This window comes from Dermacentor silvarum, chromosome 4, assembly GCF_013339745.2.
Source record: "Dermacentor silvarum isolate Dsil-2018 chromosome 4, BIME_Dsil_1.4, whole genome shotgun sequence".
NCBI classification, from domain to species: Eukaryota; Metazoa; Arthropoda; class Arachnida; order Ixodida; family Ixodidae; genus Dermacentor; species Dermacentor silvarum.
The window spans coordinates 85,559,471-85,582,734 of record NC_051157.2 but is presented as its reverse complement, the minus strand read 5'-3'; the positions used below and the strand labels follow the sequence as shown (position 1 = coordinate 85,582,734).

At 48.4% G+C, this 23,264-nt stretch overlaps 1 protein-coding gene and 5 non-coding genes across 6 annotated transcripts in view; all 6 read left to right on the top strand.

The window, feature by feature from the left end:
* LOC119450343 (uncharacterized) overlaps window positions 1–12,331 on the top strand; it is a 53,595-nt gene extending 41,264 nt beyond the window's left edge. Inside the window, exons 8-11 of the mRNA XM_037713776.2 lie at window positions 1,381–1,765; window positions 7,446–7,712; window positions 9,117–9,494; window positions 10,724–12,331. Coding sequence (XP_037569704.2) covers window positions 1,381–1,765; window positions 7,446–7,712; window positions 9,117–9,494; window positions 10,724–11,053 — 1,360 coding nt within the window. The 3' untranslated portion in view covers window positions 11,054–12,331. The remainder of the gene's footprint in view (window positions 1–1,380; window positions 1,766–7,445; window positions 7,713–9,116; window positions 9,495–10,723) is intronic.
* A 2,345-nt stretch (window positions 12,332–14,676) lies between these two features.
* On the top strand, window positions 14,677–14,749 carry Trnav-aac (transfer RNA valine (anticodon AAC)). The gene has a single exon. It is a non-coding gene; the product is annotated as a tRNA-Val (tRNA).
* Window positions 14,750–17,212: 2,463 nt separating this feature from the next.
* Trnas-uga (transfer RNA serine (anticodon UGA)) lies at window positions 17,213–17,294 on the top strand. The gene has a single exon. It is a non-coding gene; the product is annotated as a tRNA-Ser (tRNA).
* A 66-nt stretch (window positions 17,295–17,360) lies between these two features.
* On the top strand, window positions 17,361–17,442 carry Trnas-uga (transfer RNA serine (anticodon UGA)). Its single transcript has one exon. It is a non-coding gene; the product is annotated as a tRNA-Ser (tRNA).
* A 5,009-nt stretch (window positions 17,443–22,451) lies between these two features.
* Trnas-uga (transfer RNA serine (anticodon UGA)) lies at window positions 22,452–22,533 on the top strand. The gene has a single exon. It is a non-coding gene; the product is annotated as a tRNA-Ser (tRNA).
* Window positions 22,534–22,598: 65 nt separating this feature from the next.
* On the top strand, window positions 22,599–22,680 carry Trnas-uga (transfer RNA serine (anticodon UGA)). Its single transcript has one exon. It is a non-coding gene; the product is annotated as a tRNA-Ser (tRNA).
* Window positions 22,681–23,264: the final 584 nt, after the last annotated feature.

Below are 23,264 nucleotides of genomic sequence, written 5' to 3'. Positions count from 1 at the left end.
CATGAGGACGAAGAAGAAACCTTGATCATAAACAATAAAGAGAAATACAAAAATGGCTGCGGCTTGGCTCAGCTAACCCTGGATATGCAAAGCGAAAGCTTGGTTTAGCCTTGTTGAGTCATTGTTTCACTTGGTTAACCTTTGATTTAGTTGTAATTATTATACTTACGTATACACTGATCGTCAAGCCAGGTATACATTCGCTCTTCCTCAGTCTCAGACGCTAGCTTCGCGCGCATGACATTCCGGACCACATTCAGTGAAGCAGCTCGCCGGGCGATATCCGCGGGGTGGTCAGACGCCGCTTGCCGACGACGACTCAAAGCCTCCCACTCCCGCGCAACGCTCAGACAAGACGGCCCGGCCTCGCTTTCATCCATGGCCAAGCTCGCGCTGACTAGGCGAGTGCGGCGCTCCTCTTAGCCAGGCGCGCGGCGAGTCAGTGGTCAGGCGGCGACCCAGCTGCGGAGAGCGCCTGTGGTGGCGGCGTGGCGGAGCTTGGCCCCGCGAGTCAAGTGATGCATTGCCAAGGCTACAGTGCAGTTGCGGTCAAATGAAGGTCAAATTGCTGGCGACCGCGAAACTCTGCTCGACTAGGATAGTAAAGCTTTCTCTTTAAGACCAATAGGATTGTAACGCTGCTCCTTACACTTCATACCATCATGGCTACATGCCAGCATTCGCGCATGTCAGCTATTCAGCTTCGCTACCACGGGTGCATGTATACATAACTCGCCGATTGGCGAGTAGGCGCGAAGTCGGGCGGATTATCGTGGTGGGAGCGGAGACGGCAAGCAGTAATCTAGGCGGAATCTCGCTAGTAAGAGCGATGACCCGCTTCACTGCGTAGTAGAGGCTCTTTGGCGCTGCTGCTTTTCCACAACACGGTAGTGGGCCTGTGGAAGGAGTCTGGCCAAGCCAAGGCAAGTCCACAAGAACGCGATGGAAGCTTTCATCGTAGCCTATTCAGCGGGAAAGATGATACGTTTGGTGGCGCCAACGCGGAATTTTATTCCTCCTCCCCATTAAAGCCCACACTGCACGGGGTGGGTGGACATTGCTTAGTAGGACAAACGCACAATTCACACAGTCACGTCATGCTTGCTGCTTCTGGACACAAAATATCAGGGCACTTTCTTTCTGGTTAGTGCATCATCTATGATTGAATTTTGCTGGTTGTGGGCTCCTCAGTTCATCTTCGAGTCGCTTCTTAGCTGATATAACTTATTTGCATTTGAAGCGGAAGATACATTCTGTGTTACATTGCTCGCAATAATACTATTCAGGCATTCTTAAAACAACCTCGGCTAACTCTTAAAACTACAATTAGTTCTTTCTCGTTGTCTTTATTGAAACGTGCACGTACACTCCCGACTGCAGGCGATACAGCAAGCACTTCGACCTGAACTCGCACATCCGTTTCAACCACGTGGTGGAGTCTGTGCATAGAGCGTCGGCGGATGGAGTCGACAAGAGTGATGGCGTTGGTGATAGCAGAGAGCGTCGCTGGACCGTGTGCGGCCGGAACACGACCACGGGGCAGGACTTCACGCTCTATGCGGACGCCGTGGTCGTGTGCAGCGGCCACCACGCGGTGCCCAAGTGGCCCGATCTTCCAGGCCTCCGAGACACGTTCCGCGGCCGCGTCGTGCACGCGCACGAATACCGGAAGGCGTCCATGTTCGAGGACCGCCGCGTCCTGGTGGTGGGCATGGGAAACTCTGGCGGGGACATCGCCGTCGAGTTAAGCTACGTCTGCCCGCAGGTGAGAATGCACGGGTGCTTAGTAAACATGATTACGGTATTGATAAGCACTGTCTCTGAAAAACGAAAAGAAAAGCAATTAAATTACGTGCAATTAAATAAAAATTACGCGCCATTTCACAGCTGTGAAGGTGGATTACCAATAAACAGTTTAGCACACGACATAGAGGTGACACAGAATTTAGATGTAAGGTATCAGCAAATTTTATTTCTCTTGAGAGGCCACGGCTATGAACCCGAAGAAGAACACGCACACACGCTTTTATTGTGAGAGGCAGTCTTGATCGGCGGCATAGATTCGCGTGGAAGACTACCGCTACTTCGGGAAGCCGGAGGAAACTTGACACGCGCGACGAGACCGCCACGCCGGGAGAGTGGAAGGAAACTAGGCGCGCAAGCGCTTGGAACGACGACAGAGGGCGGTGCAAGCGTACACATGGCCGACGCGGGTCGCATAGCGGCAAATCTTTGAAAAACGCGTATTTACCTGAGAGTCTACTGATGTTGAAAATGGTACCTATCGATAACTAATCTACTGAAAATGGATATCCAAGTGATCAGCCGTGTACGCATTTGCATAGAATGAAACTATTTTGCATCAAATTCGGGAGCCGAGTTTTTGCACACGCAGATCCGTTGACGGACACGAAAAATGCATAGAACCCTAGGCATAGATAGACAGCTGCGCTGTAAAAACCCAGATTATCAACAATAATGTCATACCGTAATATGGGATCTCGCATGAAAACAAGAGTGCCAGCGTGTCTTCTGGGCCGATAATCGTCGGGAGCACTGCATTTTTCGGAACGAATGGCGTGTAAGAGTGCCTTTGACTGTGTGGTCAACCCACAGTGGTAGCCCAGTGGCTTTGTGGTTGCGCTGCTGAGCTCGAGGCCATGGATTCGATCGCGGCGCGAAAGGCAAAAACGCGCCCCATGCTCTCCGCACGAGTGCACGCAATGCGTCGTTCCCTGATTTCTCCTTTCTCTCGCTCAACATTCTATTCCCTTTTCTTGTCCCTCAGGGTAACCAAGGAGATGCGTTCCTGTTTAACACCCTTACATTCTCTCTCTCGTTTTTTTTTTGTTCTCTGTGTATAAGACCACCATTCTTTTTCAAAGGTCTCAAAGATTTTATATTCAAAGGATTGCTTGAGACATTCCAAACTGTTTACATATACAGTAGAAGGTCCCATGGTTTAAGAACTGTAGGCGTCCCGGGACCTACTGTCACCGTAAAGAGGAAAAAAAAACATTAATTAACGATAAGAGGTGTGCAAATGCGTTAATACAAAGAAGAATAACAGCATATTGTCACGCGGTTGGACGACAAGGTGAACAAGATGACAAGGTGGTTTTGTCCTGGCTGAGAACCGTTCAGTTGGGTCCTCTACTTTCTCGTCTTCTCCGTGCGCTTCCTCCCCAAAACGCTAGGTGGCATTAGTCCCCCCCCCCCTCCCCTTTTCTGCACGCATCGACTCGATGCCAGACCGGCACAAGAGCTACTGTGTGAAGTACGGCTTGAGCCATACTACATGCACGATTTTGAGCCGAAGCTGTCGACGCGAAGACAAGACGCCGTCTGGAATTACCTCGTATGTAACGCACTAACACGTTTCAGAATCTTGCACGGTCCGCAATAGTGTCTCAAAGGTTTTTTCAGACAAGCCTGGACGTCGAATAGGGGTCCACACACAGACTTCGTCGCCGGGGCGATAGGCGACTTCTCGATGGCGGAGGTTGTAACGTCGTGCATCGGCACCGTCTTGGTAACTGATGTTTACGCGAGCCAGTTGGCGGGTTTCTTCGGCGTACTCAGTGTAGTGCTCGGCGTCTGGAGCAAGTTCATCGGTTTTGTCGCACGGAAGCATAGGGTCGAGCATGGTTTGCACGTTGCGTCCGTAAACAAGACGGAAAGGCGAAAATCGCGTTGTTTCCTGTATTGCCGTATTGTAGGCAAACGTGATGTACTCGAGAATCTCGTCCCAAGTTTTATGCTGCACGTTCACGTGCATTGACAGCATGTCTGCTATTGTTTTGTTTAACCTCTCCGTCAGTCCATTCGTTTGTGGGTGGTATAGGCTGTTGTTTTTCGATGACTCGTGCAGCTCAGTCTGAAAATGTCCTCCATCATTTGTGCGGTAAAGGACGTCTCCCTGTCCGTGTTCACACACGACGGGGCGTCATGCCGCAGGACGATGGGGTGTACGAAGAACTTCGCGACTTCGGAAGCCGTGCCGCGGGACAGTCCTTTTGTCGCAGCAGAACGAGTGAGGTAATCTGTTGCAACGATAATAGATTTGTTTGCAGTGGACGACAAAGGGAAGGTTCCTAGAAGGTTCATTCCCACGAGGTCGAACGGTGTCCTAGGTGTCCTAGGCCCACAGGTTTCACAGGTGGTGTCTTGCGGCACTGACACTCGCGGCAGCCTTTCTCATAGCGGTGTACGCTAGACGAAAGTCGTGGCCAGTAGTACTGCTAGCGCACTCGGGCGAGAGTCCGCGAATAGCCCAAGTGTCCTGACGTGGGTTCGTCGTGGCAGGCAAAGAAGATATATCGTCATGCATGCCAGTAGGCACAACGAGGAGAAAGGCTTTGTCACTGCCACGGGCATTTTTCTTGTACAGGATACCCCTTCTGAGAAAAAAGGGGGATAACTCGTGAGCAATAAGCTGAAGAAGTTGAGATTTTCGGCCCTCCAGGTAGTCGATAACAGGCTGTAATTCTTTGTCTGCTGGCTGCCTGGACGTGAAGTCAGAATCAGAAATGGCCCCGAGGAAAACATCGCCATCCTCAGAGCTCAGAGCAGGGTGTCCCACAGGTGCGCAGGAAAGCGCATCAGCGTCTTCGTGTTTGCGCCCGGAACTGTACACAATCGTGATGTCAAACTTCTGCGAGCGCAAACTCCACCGAGCAAAACGGCCAGAGGGATCTCTGAGATTTCACAGCCAGCACAGCGAGTGGTGATCAGTCACCACTTTGAAGGGACGGCCTTTGAGGTAAGGCCGGAATATTGTCGTTGCCAACACGACTGCGAGGCATTCTTTCCCTGAAGTGGAGTAGTTGGCGTCGGCTCGAGAGAGTGTACGACTTGCGTAAGCTATGACGTGCTCAACACGGCCGTGTTGTACAAGGACAGCCTCAAATCCGACGTGGCTAGCATCTGTGTGGACCTCTGTATCTGCCTCCTCATCAAAATGCGCAAGTACAGGTGCTGTCTGCATGCACTGTCGTAGCTCTGCGAAAGCTGTCTCTTGCTCTATCGTCCAGGCAAAAGGTAGGTGGCAATATATTAACTAGTAATAACCATGTGATCACACATGTTGAAAATGCATAATATCGAATATTATGTTCACATATAATAATCAATCTGATCTATACGGGGCCTTGGTATGGGGTATGTAGGTGTTTTACAGCGAAACTGTATACCTCTTGTTGGTCGGAAAATTTCGTGGCGTAAACACAAAACGCCAGGTTAACAATTGAAGCCAAACGGCATATCTTTCTTTGCAATCAGGCATACATCATATATATACTTAGTGACGCCACCACGCTTTCATATATAAAAGGGAGGCCCGTCTAGCAACTCATTCAGTTCATTCTAAAAGTGCCATGGATAGACCACGGAAATTAAAGCCATAAGAAGAACAGCGTACATACAATGCTCAACCATGTGTGGTGTTTGATACAGCTTCGCTGGACATTCTCGTTCGCAGGGCGGGATGGCGGCTCATTTTTTATAAAGATACCTACGTAAACTTTTACTCATCATCATGATCATCATCATCAGCCTATTTCTGTCCACTGCAGGAGGAAGGCCTCTCCCAGTGATCTCAAATTACCGCTGTATTGCGCTAGTTTATTCGAACTTGCTCCTGTAAATTTACCAATTTCATCACCTCACCTATCACCTCACATCGACTTTTCTGCCCCATATGTTAGCACCGGTAGAATGCAATAATTGTACACTTTTCAATGACAGTGGTACGTTTCCAGTCAGTCAATCCATTTTTATTCTTTTGTAAATTTCCTTCTCGTGATCAGGGTCCCCTATGACTGACCTGGATAAACGTACTCCTGCACATACTCTAGAGGCTGACGGCTGATCATAATTCTTGTTCTCTTGCCAGTGTATTGAGCATTATATTTGTCTTCTGCATATTAATCTTCAACCCTACTCTTACACTTTCTCGGTCAAGGCCCTCAATCATTCGTTGCAATTTATCCTTGCTAATAGGATCATGTCGTCTGCAAACCGAAAGTTGCTGAGAGATTCACCGTTGATCCTGACTCCTAAGCCTTTCCAGTCTAATAGCTTGAATACTTCTTCTAAACATGCAGTGAATAGCTTTTGAGAGATTGTCTCCTTCCTGACCGCTTTCTTGAAAGGTAATGTTCTACTTTTCTTGTGGAGAAGCAAGGTAGCTGTGGAATCTTTGTAGATACTTCCCAAGATATTCACGTATGCCTCCTGCACTCCTTGATTACGCAATAATTACATGACTGCTGGTATCTCTACTGAATCAAACGCCTTTTCATAATCTATGAAACCCATTTAGAGATGTTGGTTGTGCTCCGCAGATTTCTCAATTACTTGATTGATGACATAGATGCGATTCGTGGTGGAACATCCCTTTCTGAACCCACCTTGTTCTTTTTGGCTGATTGCAGTCAAGTGTTGTCATGATTCTATTGTAAATTATCTGTTGGAAATGATTCTATTGGAAATTAGCCATTCAGTTTATGCACGAATCATTTTCCTATATTATCAATGGAAGCTTGTATCGGCAAGCCAATGGCTCTGCAGAGGAACGACTAGCGACCCCGCACCTCCACCACTTGTTGCATCATTACTTTGGGACTGTAGTTTTTATTATTATGAGATGTTGTCGCTTTTTTTTGGCACCGGCTACTCCTTTTCATATAGAGATAAGGAAAAGAAGTATCTTGAAAGCATTAAAACTAAAAGTCAACTCCAAACCACTACTCAACGCCACGTCGTCGACGCGTACAACCACACCATTGGGACCGTAGTTTGTAGCAATGGCGGATTTGTTGATCGACAACGCGGCGTTTAGCAGCGGCAGGGCACACGAGCCTGGCGAGTAGTGCCTCAGGCCGAGCTACCTTTGCGTCCAAGAACGACTCGTACTACGCTCGTCGATGGTAACGTCTGCAGGGCTTCTGGCGCACTGACGCACGACTACGCCGCAGAGTGATGGTTTCGCCGGCTCTCGCAGGATTGGCTGGTGGGCCGTGCATCAACTTTCCTGGGGAGAGCTAGCTTCCTAACTCCGCTCGAGAGCGGCCAGCGCTTCCTCTTCGAAGGGTTTCCCTTTGAGAATAATTGGATACCGAGAATTATAATACGCCCTAGACAGGTCTTTAAGGTACACGTCACGGTAGGCATGAAGTTGTTACCACCACTCTCGAAAAATGTCTATTGGCAGTGCTGGGCCATTTTGTGTGAGAGAGAGCGCTGCGCTCCCTGAGGTTCCACCAAATGTACGTAACTGAAAATGTGGCGCTTTTTGATTGTTCTCGTGTGTTTTTTATCGCGCAACCACAATCACTGAAAAGCTGAGCGGTTTGCGTTAGATAGAAAGTAAGGTATGCGCTTTCTGGCAAATTGTACGACGCGCTCAAACATGAGCACGCTCTCACGTGCACGCGCGGACGCAGGTGTACATGAGCACGCGCCGGGGCACTTGGGTGGCCCCTCGTTTAGCGCCCGGCGGCCTTCCCATGGACGTGACCATGTGCACCAGGGCTCTGAACACTGCTCGCTCGCTGCTGCCGTTCGACCTCGGGGCTCGATCCTTCGAGCGGGTCCTCAATGGCCACTTAGACCACAAGATGTACGGCCTGAAGCCGGCCCACCACGCCATCAATCAGCAGCCCTTCGTCAACGACGTCCTCCCTTCCCGGATACTCAGCGGAACGGTGCAGGTGACACTTAATGCCATAAGGCTTTTTTTATTACTTCACTTGCCGCAGCATTTACGTTCTTGTCGCTACACTTCACGGCCTTGTGCGTAAGAATAAAAAAAAAAAGTCGCAGTTTCGCCTGAAAGGCGAAGTGTAGATTGCGATAGAAAATTTGTGAACAGCTATACGAAGTAAGGATAGTAGTTTTATCGGCCGTAGAAAGTTGTAAACATTCCCTTACTAACTAAATTAACAAGCATGGTGTCACGCGCGTAGAAGCGAACATGAACGCATCTCACTCGATGACCGTGGAAACTCGCTGTCAAAAGGGTGGATTGAGTAAGCGCGGCAGCAGCAGTGAGCGAATTGACCTTCGTGCCGCCGCTCGCATCAACGCGAACTAAGCCGCGAAAATACAGCGCAAGGGGGACCCTGCCCCCGCTGCAGATGGCTTTCAAGTTACAGCGTGCGCGGCGCGGCGCAGAACGATTCCCCCCCCCCCCCCCCCCCCCTTCCTTCCCTCGCTCCGGCTCCGGTGCGTTGCGCACGACTGGAAGACGGCGCGCTTCCTTCAGGCTGATTCACACTACGCCGACACGACAACGATTTAGGTCTGCCGACTGATGACGACAGCAGTTTACAGGACGGAAAACGCTGTGGCCTACGGTTTAAAGGAAGGAAAACGCTGTCGCCAAGTCGGCAGACCAAAATTGGTGCCGTGTCGGCGTAGTGTGAATCAGCCTTTCCCGCTTCCATACCTTGCGTGCACGAGATTGAGCTGCCGTCGCCGTCTCACCCTCGCCCGCTTCCACTCGCGCATATAGGCATACGGCGCGCGGCGACAATTTTATCGTCCTTTGACTTCATACGAAACCTCATGCCGACGGCGACGACGACGCCTACGGCAGAAATGCACCTGGAGGGACCATATAATTGCTATCGCAATGAAACACTTCGGTCTAGTACTCACAAAATAGAGATGGTTCTGTAAGCACGAATTATGTTCACTGGATAGTCAGCACACAGGGGTTGATGCAGAGGCAGCTGATAATGACGTACGCATTGGGGTTTAAGAGTGACTGAGTGTAATAAGGTCGTGGTCCAAACTACACATCCGGCTGCATTATACTACAGAGCGCTCGGTTTAGAGTGTATTGATCGATTAATTTTTTCTGTGCAAAATGCCTAGACTGAACGACTCAACCACTTGCTAAAGCTGAACGCTGGAACTTCTTTTACTTTGACAAAAAAGAGCGGGAAGAATGCCTCTAATTTTACTGCTCCAGCTTTTTCGTTCACGACGTACGTGATAAAACATTGTGCGTTTTTATCTATACAACTCCTCACTAATCTGTTGTCTTATTTCATGGCGCCCGTCACTCTGTTCGATAGATTGACGATCGGTATATTTTCTTTCGGGCACAGATTCGAGGTAACGTGACTCGGCTGGGCCCGGATTACGCCGAGTTCTCCGACGGCTCGCGCGCGGTCATCGACGACGTCATCGTAGCGACGGGGTACTCCAAGCACTACCCGTTCCTGCCACCCGAGGTAGCCCCCTACGTGCGCGAGGAGCGCGTCGAGCTCTACAAGTTCATCTTCCCCGTGGGGGAACCGAGCGTTGCGTTCGTGGGTCTGGTGGAGCCCATCGGTGGGTTCTGGCCCATTGCCGAGATGCAAGCTCGCTATGTGGCCCGCGTGCTGGCCGGCAAGCTACCACTGCCTGACGCCGAGAGACAGAGGAAAGAGGCGGCATGCAGGGCGTCCGCTTTAGAAATCGACAGCGCACGCTACGCCGCGCAGGTACGTGGGGAGCAAAGAAGTCTCACTTCGCGGCTTCAATAGGAAACCCTTCTTTTGGCTGCACTTGCTTGACTGCGAAATGATACAGGCAGAGGTTTGGCCCTCTGTACGATATTAGCTGCGGCTGTGTGCGCGAAAAAAGGACGAATGAGTTGTTACAGAGCGTATGCCCTTTACCATTGCCGCAAGAGAAGAGAGCAGCAAGGCGGCAGCAACTACCACATTCAATAGGCTTTATGTTCTGTAATTTTCTTCGACGCCACTTGGTGGTTAGGTTTCTGGGAACGGCTTATAGCTGCCTGTATTAGGTATTTGTTGAGAAGAAAGCCGTTCGTGGCGCAATCTCTTCGCGAAACTTACGGTGAGCACGTTCTCGTGCGTTTCACAGTGATGTTCGACGCCGTGACAAGTATGTAGCTCAAGCCAACCTCTCTGCCTTCCTCCGAATAAATCCTCTCTTTCTCTCTCTCTCTGTCTTGATTGTGCGACTTCTACGCTTCCTCAGAGCATTCGGAAAAAGAGTAAAATTGACCTAAGACATCAGAAAGAACGCCTCTCAAGAATGGGTCCCAAGGCTTCCGAGCATGCACGTTTGTTGTTCAGACATGTTTAACGCTACAGTGGCGAGAAGTTTTGGTGCCGTACTAACTGAACTTATGCAAGAATTTGCGCACTGTGTCGGCTCTACTATAAGGGTGAATGAAGCCAATGGACAACGAGGCACAAATATAGGCGGACACGTACGAATGCTTTCCTCGGTGTCTGATGTCCCCGTGCTCTATTTTTCCAGAGACGCTCTTGCTCAAAATGTACGGTCGATGTTCATACCTTACGGGGGCGCGGGTTCCGCACAAAACATTTTCCGAATATTTTGTGCTCGAAGCCTGCATAACAACCTAGTGCAACACTTTGTTGTTCGCATATATTAGTACATGCTAGAAAACTGAATTCCAGGCGGCGTGCCCAGTCCACGGAAGTGTTCAGCTTTTTCGTTCTGATGCCGATAATGCTACCAGTGAGCCCAGTTAAGAGCAGAAACACTTTGAACTAGTTCCAGTCACTTTTTTTTACATGTACGGTGTGTTTAGCTACTTCTTAGTTTATCCTTTTCCGCGACGCGCTGCGCTTTTTTTTCTCTAACAGATCACCAAAAAGCCTAAATAGCAACACTAGTCAAATGTATCTATCCTTCCTGCTTTCGCATCCTGTGCTCTGATCTGCCCCCGCAGGTTCACTGGATCGCGTACATGGATGAACTGGCAAGTCTGCTCGGAGTGAAGCCCAACCTGAGCCGTTTGGCGATCACAGACCCACTGCTGTTCCGGCGGTGTGTGTTCGGGCCCTGCCTGCCTTACCAGTTCCGCCTCGAGGGGCCCAACTCGTGGGAAGGTGCTCGCGAGGCCATTCTCGATTTTCCTAATCGTGTTGCCTCCGTTCTTACTCCCCTCACGGCGCCAGAGGACACGCGCCTGCGCAGAGCTGCCACTGGAGCCATCGAGGTTGTGGCCACCTGCACCGTCATGATCGCCATAGCTTATGTGTTATCGTTAGCCATATGAAATGATGTACCAGGACATATGTGCCTTCATTGACTGATGGAAGAGGAGAGTGAGCTATGAGTGGATATTACCTGGTGTAAAAATTGGTGACAATTTCACCGCCAGTGCGGCACCCGAATGAATGTGAGAGTTGCTGGTTAACACTAGGGAGCCTTAAAGTTCGACATTATGATTTCGCGCCATGACTTACAAGGGCTGTCAAATGCACGGATGCTGTTTTTCTCATCCAATGGTGTTCCTCTACCGTGGTTTTACAGGGTCTCGTGCGGTATTTGCCACAGTGGGAGTACCAGACCAGTCACACGCAACAGTGCCGTATCTTTTTGTATTCATTTTGTGTCAACGCAATGCAGCCTTTCGGTTGAAGAAAATCGAATGACTGGGGCCTTTCACTTCCAATGACACAATAGAATGTATCTCGCCACAGAAGTGCAAACTATACACTGCGGATCGATAAGACACAAGGGAGAATGCAAAAGATGAGGCAAGGGAAGACGGCCAAGAGAAACGGATTGGTTCAAGTGGATTGGGGATCACCTCTCCATAGTGCTCACACCACCTCAGCCGAACCACCCAACGTAGTTCCTCCGTATGTAAGGTTTCTAGTCCCTCATAAGTATGAATCCAATGAGGCACCTCTTCTTGAAGAAGCATTGGCATTCGTGAATACTATATCCGTAATGTTAGCTTGTGGCGCACATCCTTTCTCTTCGTGTAAAAAAACCTCGTGCTGATGTCTTGATTCCTGGCATTGTAACGAGTAATGGTTAACGTCAACGCATTCACGTCATGTGGACAGGTTAAGGAACGCATAACAGTGGCGACTGGCTGGGCTTATCGGTGCACCAACCAATGCTGTATTTGCAGGCCTGAACAAGAATTGCACTTCCTGCGAAGACACGAGCTAAGTGCGTCGGTGATGCGGTTGACACAGTAGTCACGGAGACAGACTGCCGATGAGGTCACGCTTCAGAAGCGCCGGCATAAGCCAAAACCATAGCTGAAAAATCAAAATAGTGATTCTTGTCAATACCTATACAAAAATGTCACAGTTTCGCCCTAAGGGCGAAGCAATGAATGCGACAGCAACACAGCAATGTCATACGAAGTAAGGTGAGCGGCTTTGGTAGCAATATGAATTGTAGTAAACATGAGCTGATTAAGTAAGCAGGTGTGCTGCGGCGTAAGTAGACCGACATGAAGAGAGACTCGATGACCACGAGAAGGCGCGTGTGAAATGGTGGTGTTGATGAGAAGCGCTTCCCGTGGGCAGCGCGTGCGAAGGGACACACCTGTAGCGCTGCCCTGCCGATCCGGGCAGCATTGCATGTGTAGCGTGCGTTGGAAAATGTGGCCCGACTATTACTTACTGTGGTGTGAGCGCGCACAAACAAACATGAATAGATCACACTGAAGTGACTGCAGACAACGACTGTCAAAACTCTGGCAGCAAGCGCATATACGCCGCAGCGGGCGAAGGTACGTGCGGTCTATCGCTTCAACGGAAACTGAGCGGCGAATGCACAGCGCATAAAGGTCAGAGCCGTGTGGAGATAAGAGACGGTGTGAGCGAGCGACGAGCGCGGTTGTTGGCAGAGTAGAAATGCGCCCCCCCCCCCCCCCCCCCGCTCCCTCCGGCGCTCGCTTCCCGCTTCCTTGCTTGCGCGTGGAAGATTGAGTGCGTTCGCTCTCCGTGACAGCGTGCGTCCCCGCACGCTTCCGCTCGGGCATACGGCGCGCGGCGAAGATTTTATCTATACAGAACCTCAAGACGACGGCGACGCCGACGGCAGAAATCCGGTGGAAGTGTCCATATAATTGCTATCGCAATAATAACGCAATGCTGATTAAAATTCATGTGATTAGTCAGCTAGTACATGCACCTGTCTTTACTGGCGCTCTTACAGGAAGTGTGGGTGGTCTTTTGTGAGCAGGTACGCACTTCTGTCCCTCCTGAACAACACAGCTTTGAAGAATCCAGGAGTGGCTGATAGTAACGCTGTGACGACGCTCCATTCCTGAACTTATAGTAGGCAAAAACATTTCGTTCCCAAAGCGTGCCTCCAAGCGTGTCTACTTGCTGCTTGTCAGCTTTTCTTTAACGCCATTGAATTGCTGGTCACTATGTATTTCAGTCGCAGAGCATAAGCGTATGAGCGATTGTCGCCGACAATCAGCTCTTCAGAGAAAAATTAGTGCATATGCCCTCACATCGCTTGTGGTGTGCCTGCCTATAAAAAGTTTCCTGGAGGTGGCACAAATATTGTTTCGACCTGCGACACCAGTTCAGTCACCCAGTGCAGGATTTTCTGATAGCCGCGCATGACTCACCACGAGGACAGATGGTCTAATTTTACTGCTTGTCGGCAACGTCACTAACTAAATCCCGTCGCAAACTTGCTATGTATAACCTGAACGCAAAATATGGAGATCTCGAACGAGTTATTTTCTGCAAAAACGGGGAAAAAAAAGGGGGGGGGGGGGACTGGGGAGGAGCATTGAAGAAGCTGACTCCTATACTCGATTTGGCACTCATTTATGACAGTGGCGTCGAAGTGAAGCTCCATTGTTCTAAAGTAAGACAAAGTGAACTAAGCTACATTAAAATAAATCGACGGCAGACTTGTCACACTGCTTTAGTCTGCTTTTTCCGTAAGGTAGGTGGGTTACACAGAACGTATTCAGCAGGTAGGAATTCTAGTGAACTATTTGCGCGATCGTATATCTGTATACAAAAGATACTTTGTTAAAATTACCTATGCAAACGTTCCAGAACTTTGCAAGTGTATTTTAATCATCGGGTAAGAATTAGTTCGCTTTATGTACTGAAAAAACTTAAGGTGCCAGAAAGTTTACATTCGAAGGGACAGGGAAAATTTTATGAGTGATGTTAGGGCAAAGCTTTAAGAGCGTCCGTTAGCCACGGACTTTTCAAAAGATTCGTTATAAGCAAGTGGTCGAAGGTGTTGCACGACAGTTATTCATATTGTATCCCAGTGTCCTACAGGTGAACCGTAAGGAAGGGAACCTGAGGGGCCCGATTATTATTATCATATCATAAGAAGCCAACAAACAATGACACCAAGGACAACATAGGGGAAATTACTTGTAATTACTAATTGAATTAAAGAAATGATAAATTAATGAAAATGGATGAAAAAACAACTGTCCGCAGGTGGGGAACGAACCCACGTGTTCACATTACGCGTGTGATGCTCTCACCATTGAGCTACTGCGGAATCGTTTTCCCATCCACTTTGTGGGGTATTTATGTTTTTACAATTAGAATTAACCCTGGGAGTGTTAGCCAGCCAGAACTGCAGGTACTGGATATTTTATTTATCTATTCTATCCGCACGAGGCCATTTGTCACAAGACTGTGATCAGTTCTATAGGGCATAAAGAATTCATACCCAGCAAAAATTACGGGATTCTGAAAAGAAAGCCTGCTTCTAAGAGGAAATATCGATTTTCATAAGACGAAAGGACTCCGATACATCCTTTGTAATACGGGGCACGTAACAATGATCGCTGCTCAGAACGCCACAACCGGTCATGCAAAGTAAGGCATCAGTGCCGTAGGGACTCGATACGAATCTCTTTCGACATCCCCGCGGACAGCTGTGCTTGTGGTGTAGTGGTTATCACATCCGCCTAACACGCGGAAGGTCCCAGGTTCAATCCCTGGCAGGCACACGGCGCCTCTTTTTTTCTGTTCCTTAATTATTTGTTCTATTAAGAGTCCTTCGACATTAACGCTGACAGCTGTGCTTGTGGTGTAGTGGGAACAAAACGAGCTCTCTCAGACGAGAAAAGGTACGCATGTCGGAAGGAAATCCGCCAGCTAGCTAAAGGCAATGACATCACGTCCGACAAAAACGACATCAAACAAGGGATCGTCGATCACTTCAAAGCCTTCTTAGGTCAACCACGTGAACCTAAAGATGGCTACCAGACGGAATTCCTTTCATTGATGCCAAAGCTCGATGAAGAAGTTAAGGCACGGCTAGAACATCCCATTACCCTGAGTGAGATAGAGTGCGCAATAGACGAGTTGGCGCCCGGTAAAGCACCTGGGCCTGATGGCTTAGGGGCTATTTTCTATAAAACGTTTAAGTCAGCGCTGGCTCATGTCCTCCATCTAGTTATCAGCGAAGCGTATGACCGAAAAAGATTGCCCTTGTCCTTCACAACCTCGCATATTGTGCTAATCCCGAAGAGTGATGATGAAAAGAAACGCTTGTTGCCTGGCTCATATCGCCCGATAACTCTAGCCAACGTTGACTATAAAATATTCACGAAAGTTTTAGCAAAACGACTGCAAAGTGTCATCAAAACAGTGGTAGGGCCGCACCAGACTTGTGGCATTAAGGGGCGCAGTATTACAACAAATGTACACGTGGCTCGAAGTGTGCTAGAGTGTAGCGATGCGATTGGCGATTACGTCGCGATGATGCAGATCGATTTGGCAAAAGCCTTCGACCTCGTCTCGCACAAGGCTCTACTATACATACTTGAACACACGAATGTTGGCAGTGTGATAACGGAAGGTGTCACGATGGCGTACAAGAACTGCTCAACGCGAATTATTGTTAATGGGGAGCTCACAGATAGCTTTCGTGTGCTCTCGTCGGTGCGTCAAGGATGCCCGCTTTCGCCCCTTCTGTTTGCTGCTTATCTCGAGCCACTCTGCTTGGCCATTAAAAACAACGAACGCATAACAGGCTATCGACTACAGGCAGCACACGTTAAAATATTGGCGTATGCAGACGACATCGCGATTTTCTGCACTGATAAAGCGAGCATTATAGAGGCAACTGCTGTTGTCGAAAAGTTTTGCAATTCAACTGGAGCCCAGATAAACTGGGATAAAAGTTATGGCTTCTGGCATGGGAGTTGGGAAGACAAGCCGGAGACCTTATCTCGAATGAATTGGTCAAAGTTACCTACACAGTACCTGGGGGTGCCTCTCGGAAGTTACCGTGAGCCCGAACAGTACTGGCTCGACCAAGTTTCGACAGCAAAGGAAAAGGCTGACGGTTGGAGAGGCAAGCAATTGTCAATGTTTTCTAGAGCCACTGTTTGCAACCTTTTTTTAGTTTCCAAGATATGGTATGTTATGAATGTGTTGTGTGCTGCGCGGGTAAGCGTACAAAAAATTCACCGAATTTTCGCCACTTTCATTTGGGCCTCTACCTGGGAGAGGACGAGTCGAACAAATTTGTTTTTCCCGGTCAAGAAAGGTGGGCTTGGTCTGGTTCACTTGTTTTCGCGACAAATTGTGTCACGCTTTGTGTTTCTGCGGGATCAAAATGATCCCTTTCTTCGAACACTAATTCAAGTACGGCTGAGTAGACTTCTTCCAGGATTTGTTGTTTCGTCGGCTCAGAACATGCCGGGAACCGTGACTGGGTACCTGCGTGAAGTGGTGCTGGCGCATAGGATGTTGAATGTGCGTTTTTCGCAGCAGTATCTGTCCATCGTTACAAAAAAACAATTGTACAGAGATCTTGTGGAGACGATGCTACCTGTACCTTTGTACCGTTCGCCACACCGTGGAGGCCCCGGACAGGACGTTCTAAAAAGAGTCAAGAAAATGCCAGTAAGGCCATCAACTAAGTCTTTCTTTTTCAAATTACATACAAACACACTTCCCGTTAAGACCTGGCTTCATAGCAAGGGTATTTTCATCCCCTGGACAACGGACTGCTTTTTATGTAAAAAACCAGAAACAATAGAACATGTTTTCCTAGATTGCTGGTACCCGATCTTTCACTGGGACGTTCTGCAGAGAACGCTGAAGAAGCAGTTACCCCTGGACCCATATGGAATACGCTTCTTGCCAATAGATACCTCAGAGGAAGTACCGTATGACCTCATTATGGTCCTGGGCCTCCACGCGATGTGGAAAACTCGCATGCAATTTGAACATGCAGACATCGTTGTGAAACCGGTGCGAGAACACTTCATTGAGAGTGTTGTTTACGTGAGAGACGCATACAAAGTACTGCCTGATCCACCACAATGGATGTCTGTATTGGATGAACTGGTGTCACTGAAAAGATTTTAGTGCTGTGTTGGCCAAAGTGTGGCTGGCACGTTTTATCATTTGTAACATTTGATTTTGTACGTCGACGACGGCAATAAAGAAAAAAAAATGCAGTCGTGGCCGAGTGGTTAAGGCGATAGACTTGAAATCTATTGGGTTGTACCCGCGCAGGTTCGAATCCTGCCGACTGCGTGCATTGTTTTTCTTTTGTTCGCCATAATCAGTAATCTGAGCAGCGGAGAGAAAGATCCTTTTGTTGCAGTCGTGGCCGAGTGGTTAAGGCGATAGACTTGAAATCTATTGGGTTGTACCCGCGCAGGTTCGAATCCTGCCGACTGCGTGCATTGTTTTTCTTTTGTTTCGCCATAATGAGGAATCTGAGCAGCGGAGAGAAAGCTCCTTTTATTCTTGCAGTCGTGGCCGAGATTTTCCACTTCCGGTCACTGAAGTGAACGGTCGTGTTTTTCATGGGCTCCAACGGAGCGGCTCTTGCGGCAATGACTCGCCGCGGAAACAGGCTTTTGCAACGGAACAACAGGAAAAGGACTACGAGATGATTCTGCCAACCTTGCCAACAGGAAAATTTGTCCAAACACCGTGTTTCTGCACGCCGACATTCGGGCCCGCCCCTACCGAATGGAAGATTTCCGCGATGCGTTGGCCAGTCTGATGTTGCTCCCTTAGGTTGTTGCCTTGGGGTGTATCGGATGAGCCACGTGTGGGCTGTTACTTTCAAGAACGAGAAGGCTGTCAAAAAAGTAATCGACGTGGGTGAGCTGAAGGTCAAAGACTGCAGGTGCGTCGTGATTGACCCCGCCAACCAAGACGTGCGAATGAAAGTCCACTGGCTTCTTCATAACGTACCGGACGAAGAGTTCAGGCGTGCTTTTGCACCTTACGGACAAGTAACGGACGTCAGCAGGGAGCATTAGTGGGTGCATGGCGTGACTGATAGAGGTTCGACAACGCGGCTTGTAACCCTCAGGCTGAAAGCGGGAGTCAAGCGAGACGAATTGCCTCATCAAGTGAGTGTAGAATGTGAGCAGGCGCTAGTCGTTATGGCCGGGAGACCGCCACTGTGCCTTCGCTGCCGTGGCAAGGGCCATATTCGGCGAGAATGTCGAGTTCCTCGGTGCAATGTCTGCCGCAAGTTCGGTCATGACGAGAAGGAGTGCACGCCGACATATGCCAACGTCACCAGTATTGATGCCTGCGAACATCCAGCTGAGCATCTAATGGACGAGGCGGACGCAGAAGACGCCACTAAAGCCGAAGGTGACCTACTGGTGGCAGCGCCAGGGTCTTCTGTGGTCAGTAAACAGGACGCAGAAGCGAAAGTCGTCTCCGCCTCCCAGGTAGCGGCGCAAGAAGAAACAAGCGACAAGGCAACCACTTCGGAGGACGTACACCATACGCCCAACGATGATGCGACACCTGGGTTCGTGCCAGAGGAGAGCATAGCAGATGCTGATAGCGCCACTAGCACCCAGGCAGGAAAGCGACCGCGAGACCAGACCAACGACGGTGAAAAAACCATAGACGGTAAAGTCTGTGGTGAAGAGCCACCTTCCAAATCATCGGGGACCCGCAGACCCTCTTTCAAGCCGCGGCCGTCCATACTGGACGACCCGCGCTCGGCGGCCAAGCCGCCCTAGAAGTGCAGTGTTTCACGTGCGTGGTCATGGTGACATTGTGGCAACGGAGAATGGAAGTGCGTGGTTGAATTCCATGGACGGTAGAGAGCGTCAGCATGCGAGTAGATCCTCTAACGAGAATTGTAAGTGATGGGTCGCTCTTGTTATGTACACTTGACTCGCTCGTAGTTTTCGTGTCATGATGTTCATCGGCTCCTTTTAACAAAAAGTAAAAAATGGCTAACAAACTACAGAACCCTATACCTGTTGCAACACTTAACGTGAGAGGATTCGCATCCAGAAGGCGGCAATGTCAGCTGAGTCGCCTGCTTCTTGAAAGCGATGTTGATATTGCCGCTATACAGGAGACCAAAGTTGAGACAGAAGAGCAGACGGACCGCATGGTTTCAGTTTTCCGCCCTCGTTACAATGAATGCGTTTCCCACGCCATGGGTAGGTCCGGTGGATGCCTACTTCTTTTGAGGAAGTCTGTAGGCATACAAGAACAAAGCGTGCATGTTGATGACACGGGGAGGCTCATCGTCTGCGATTATTTATTTTGTAACGCGAGCTGGCGAGTTATTTGTGTTTATGCTCCCAATATAGAGAAAGACCAGAAAATATTTTTTGAAAGTCTTGCTACGTATCTTTCCTGTGACAAAATAATTATTTTCCTTGGGGATTTTAATTGCGTATGTGCTCCTGAAGATAGGGCGAGACAGCAGCCTTTACGTGATTACAGTGCTATGGTTTTAAACTATGCAGTTAGTGAACACGAATTCGAAGATATCGGTAACGTTTTGTCCAATGTCACGACGTATACGCATTACCAACGTAGCAGTCACGCCAGGCTGGACAGAGCCTACGTAACAGCCAAGCTAGTTCCACTGTGCCGTGACTACGCTGTGAAACACGTCTCATTCAGTGATCACAGCTTGGTCACGTTTACAATAGGAACAAAGTGAAGGAAAATTTTAACTGGGAATTGTGGAAGTTCAGCGACAAACTTCTAGATGATAAACTGTTCGTTGAAGCGGCAAAAAGGAATTTAGATGAAGTCCTTGAAAATACATCTGATAGCATCATTCATCTTTGGGAGCGTTTCAAGGAAAAGATAAAAATCATTGCAATAGAAAAAGCAACAGAGAAGCGGCATGATGAAACGAAGAAAGAAAAAGAACTGCAAAGGCAGACTTTTATTGTGTCAAGTGTGCGTACAGCCTGGTTTCCGCAGCAAAGATATTAAAGATGTGAAAGGAAAGTTAGAGCGCTTAGACGCCGAGAAGTATCGAGGTGCTATAATAAGGGCACGCACTGAAAGACTCTGTTGCGGCGAAATGCCTACCAAGCGCGCGCTGGCCGACGAGAAAAGATATGCTATGCAAAATGAAATTAAGTCGATAAGGTATCAAAACTTTGTGACCAACGACAAGACAGAAATTGAACGAGCATTCGTTGAGCATTTCCGCGAGCTGATAGGATGCACTAAACGAGTTGGAAAATGATTTAAAAATCACTTTTTACCCCTCATGGCTAAAGTAGACGATGACAGAAAAGCAACATTAGAAACACTGATCTCTGTAGGAGAAATAGAACACGCAATAGATGAGATGAGTCTTGGTAAGTCACCTGGACCTAGTGGATTAAGTGCGACATTCTACAAAGCTTTCAAGAGTCAAGTTGCAATAATTTTGTACCCCGTTTTTGCCGAAGCATACAAGGAAAAACATTTGCCTGTATCTTTTTTGTCGGTCGTATGTTGTATTAATTCCAAAGACGAACGACCCAACGAAACAGTTGTCAGTCGCATCATACAGACCAATTACCTTAGCAAACGTCGATTATAAAATTTTAATGAAAATATTGGCAAAGCGACTGCAAAGTGCTATTAAAGGTTTGGTTGGACCACATCAAACTTGTGGCATAAGAGGTCGAACTATAACGACAAACATTTATGTTGCTAGAAGTGTCCTAGAGTGCTGCGATGTTTTTGACAGGAAAGTAGCAATGCTGCAAACAGATTTAGAAAAAGCGTTTGATCGTGTCACATATGATGTTCTTTTTTGTATTATTGAATATGTGAACCTTGGCTCTGTTATTTTTGAAGGCATCAAAATGGCTTATACGAGTTCTTCTACCAGGGTAGTCATCAATAAACACCTCACTGAAAGCATTATTGTAAGTTCTGACATCAAACAAGGATGCCCGGCAAGTAGCCTATTATTTTCCATTTATTTAGAAAGTTTTTGACAGAAGATTATCAACAATGAAAATGTGCATGGTTTTCGATTGATGCATGCGGAAGTTAAAGTGCTTGCGTACGCCGATGATATTGCTCTGTTTTGCGAAGACAAGCGAAGCGTTGCGGAAGCACTTCATGACGTAACTTCCTTTTGTGAGTACACCGGTAGTAGTGTTAACTGGAGCAAAAGTTTAGGCTTTTGGCACGGAAGTTGGGAAACCACACCATCTGTGTACGAAAAGGTGCAGTGGACGGTAACCCCTGGCCAGTATCTCGGCGTGCCGCTCCACCATTACCGAGAAAATGAGGAATACTGGACGGATGAAACGGAAAAACTACGTGCTAAGACAACAAAATGGGGTTGGCACAATTTTTCTATATTTACACGTGAAACTGTCTGTAACGTCTTCCTTGCTGCAAAAGTGTGGTATGTGCTTCAAGCTTCGCCAATGTCACGTCTTTCTGTTCAAAAGCTGCACCGAGTGCTGGCTGTTTTTGTTTGGGGCTCGGTATGGGAAAGAACAAGTCGCACGAACTTGTTCCGTTCAGTAGGAAGTGGAGGGCTTGGGCTGGCGCATTGTTCTTGCGGCAAATCGTGGCAAAATTCATGTATCTACGAGATCAGAGCGATTGTTTTTCTTCGAGAAATGTTGCAAATTCGGCTACAAAGTCACATGCCCGGTTTTATCGTTTCATCGTACGCAGGGGGACAAGTTATACTTTAGGGCTACATGCGTGAAGTTGTTGCAGCATTTAATATATTGATAGTATGCTTTTCATTGGACTATCTACATGATGTCACAAGAAAACGGTTGTACAAAGATCTTGTCGACACAATGTTGCCTGTACCATTGTACCGCTCTGTGTATGAACTCGGACCAGGAAATGATGTCTTAAAGAGAGTGAAACGCATGCCGTACGACCATCTGTAAAAACTTTCTTCTTTAAACTGCATAGTGGCACACTCTCTACGAAACCTTGGTTACACGAAAAGGGTATATATGTCGCAGGGTCAGTAAATTGTTACATCTGCAGAAAACCAGAGACAATTGAGCACATGTTCCTGGACTGCAGTTGTGCAGTTTTTCTCTGGGACATCCTTCAAAGGACCCTGCAGAAAGACCTGCCTGTGGCATCCGCTTTTTGCCTGTCGTAAACGTAGGGGGTGTGCCCTACGATATGCTCATGGCATTGGTTCTCCATAGTGTGTACAAGACGCGGATCGACGTGCTGAACGCGGATGTAAATACGAGACCAGCGCGGGAATACTTCATTGAAAGCATTCAATATGTCAGAGATCTGTATCAAGTGCAAACCGCGAAACCTGATTGGTATTCCTTCCTTGACAAACTTGTTGCTATAAAATGTTTTTAGCCCATTGTGCTGGCAGACGGTCTGTCAGCATTTTTAGCATCTGTGTAGCGATTGTTCTTGCTTTTGTATTTGTCCAAACCAGGCAATAAAGAAAAAGAAGCAGTCGTGGCCGAGTGGTTAAGGCGATAGACTTGAAATCTATTGGGTTGTACCCACGCAGGTTCGAATCCTGCCGACTGCGTGCATTGTTTTTGTTTCGCCATAATCACGAATCTGAGCCGCGGAGGGAAAGCGCCTTTCGTACTTGCAGTCGTGGCGGAGTGGTTAAGGCGATAGACTTGAAATCTATTGGGTTGTACCCGCGCAGGTTCGAAACCTGTCGACTACGTGCATTGTTTTTCTTTTGTTTCGCCATAATCAGGAATCTGAGCAGCGGAGGGAAAGCGCCTTTCGTACTTACAGTCATGGCCGAGAGATTCTGCTTCCGGCAGCCGAGCTGTGCGGACGTGTGAATCATGGGCTCCGAAGGAGCAGCTTTTGCGGCCACCAGCCGCGGTAACAGGCTTATCGATAACGAGGAAGCGAGCTATCAGTTTATTTTGCCACCTCAGCCCAAGGGAGGTGTTGTAAAGAACACCGTGTTTTACATGGCGACGTGCGAGCAAGGCCCTACAGGGTCGAAGATTTCCGAGACGTGCTCGTCCCGACTGGATTGCGACCGGAAGTCGGGGCCCTTGGCGCCTACAAGATCATCATGTTGGGCGGTCACCTTCTCGAATGACGAGGCGGCGAAAAAAACTGCTGGCATTGAAAGAACTCAACGTGAAAGGGCGTCGCTGCGTAGTCGTCGACCCTCAAGACCAACAGGTACGCCTTCGGCTTCATTGGTTGCTGTACTGGGTGGAAAACGAAGATGTAAAGACAGCGCTGGTAGCCTTTGGCAAGGTCATTGAAGTGACGTGAGAACGATGG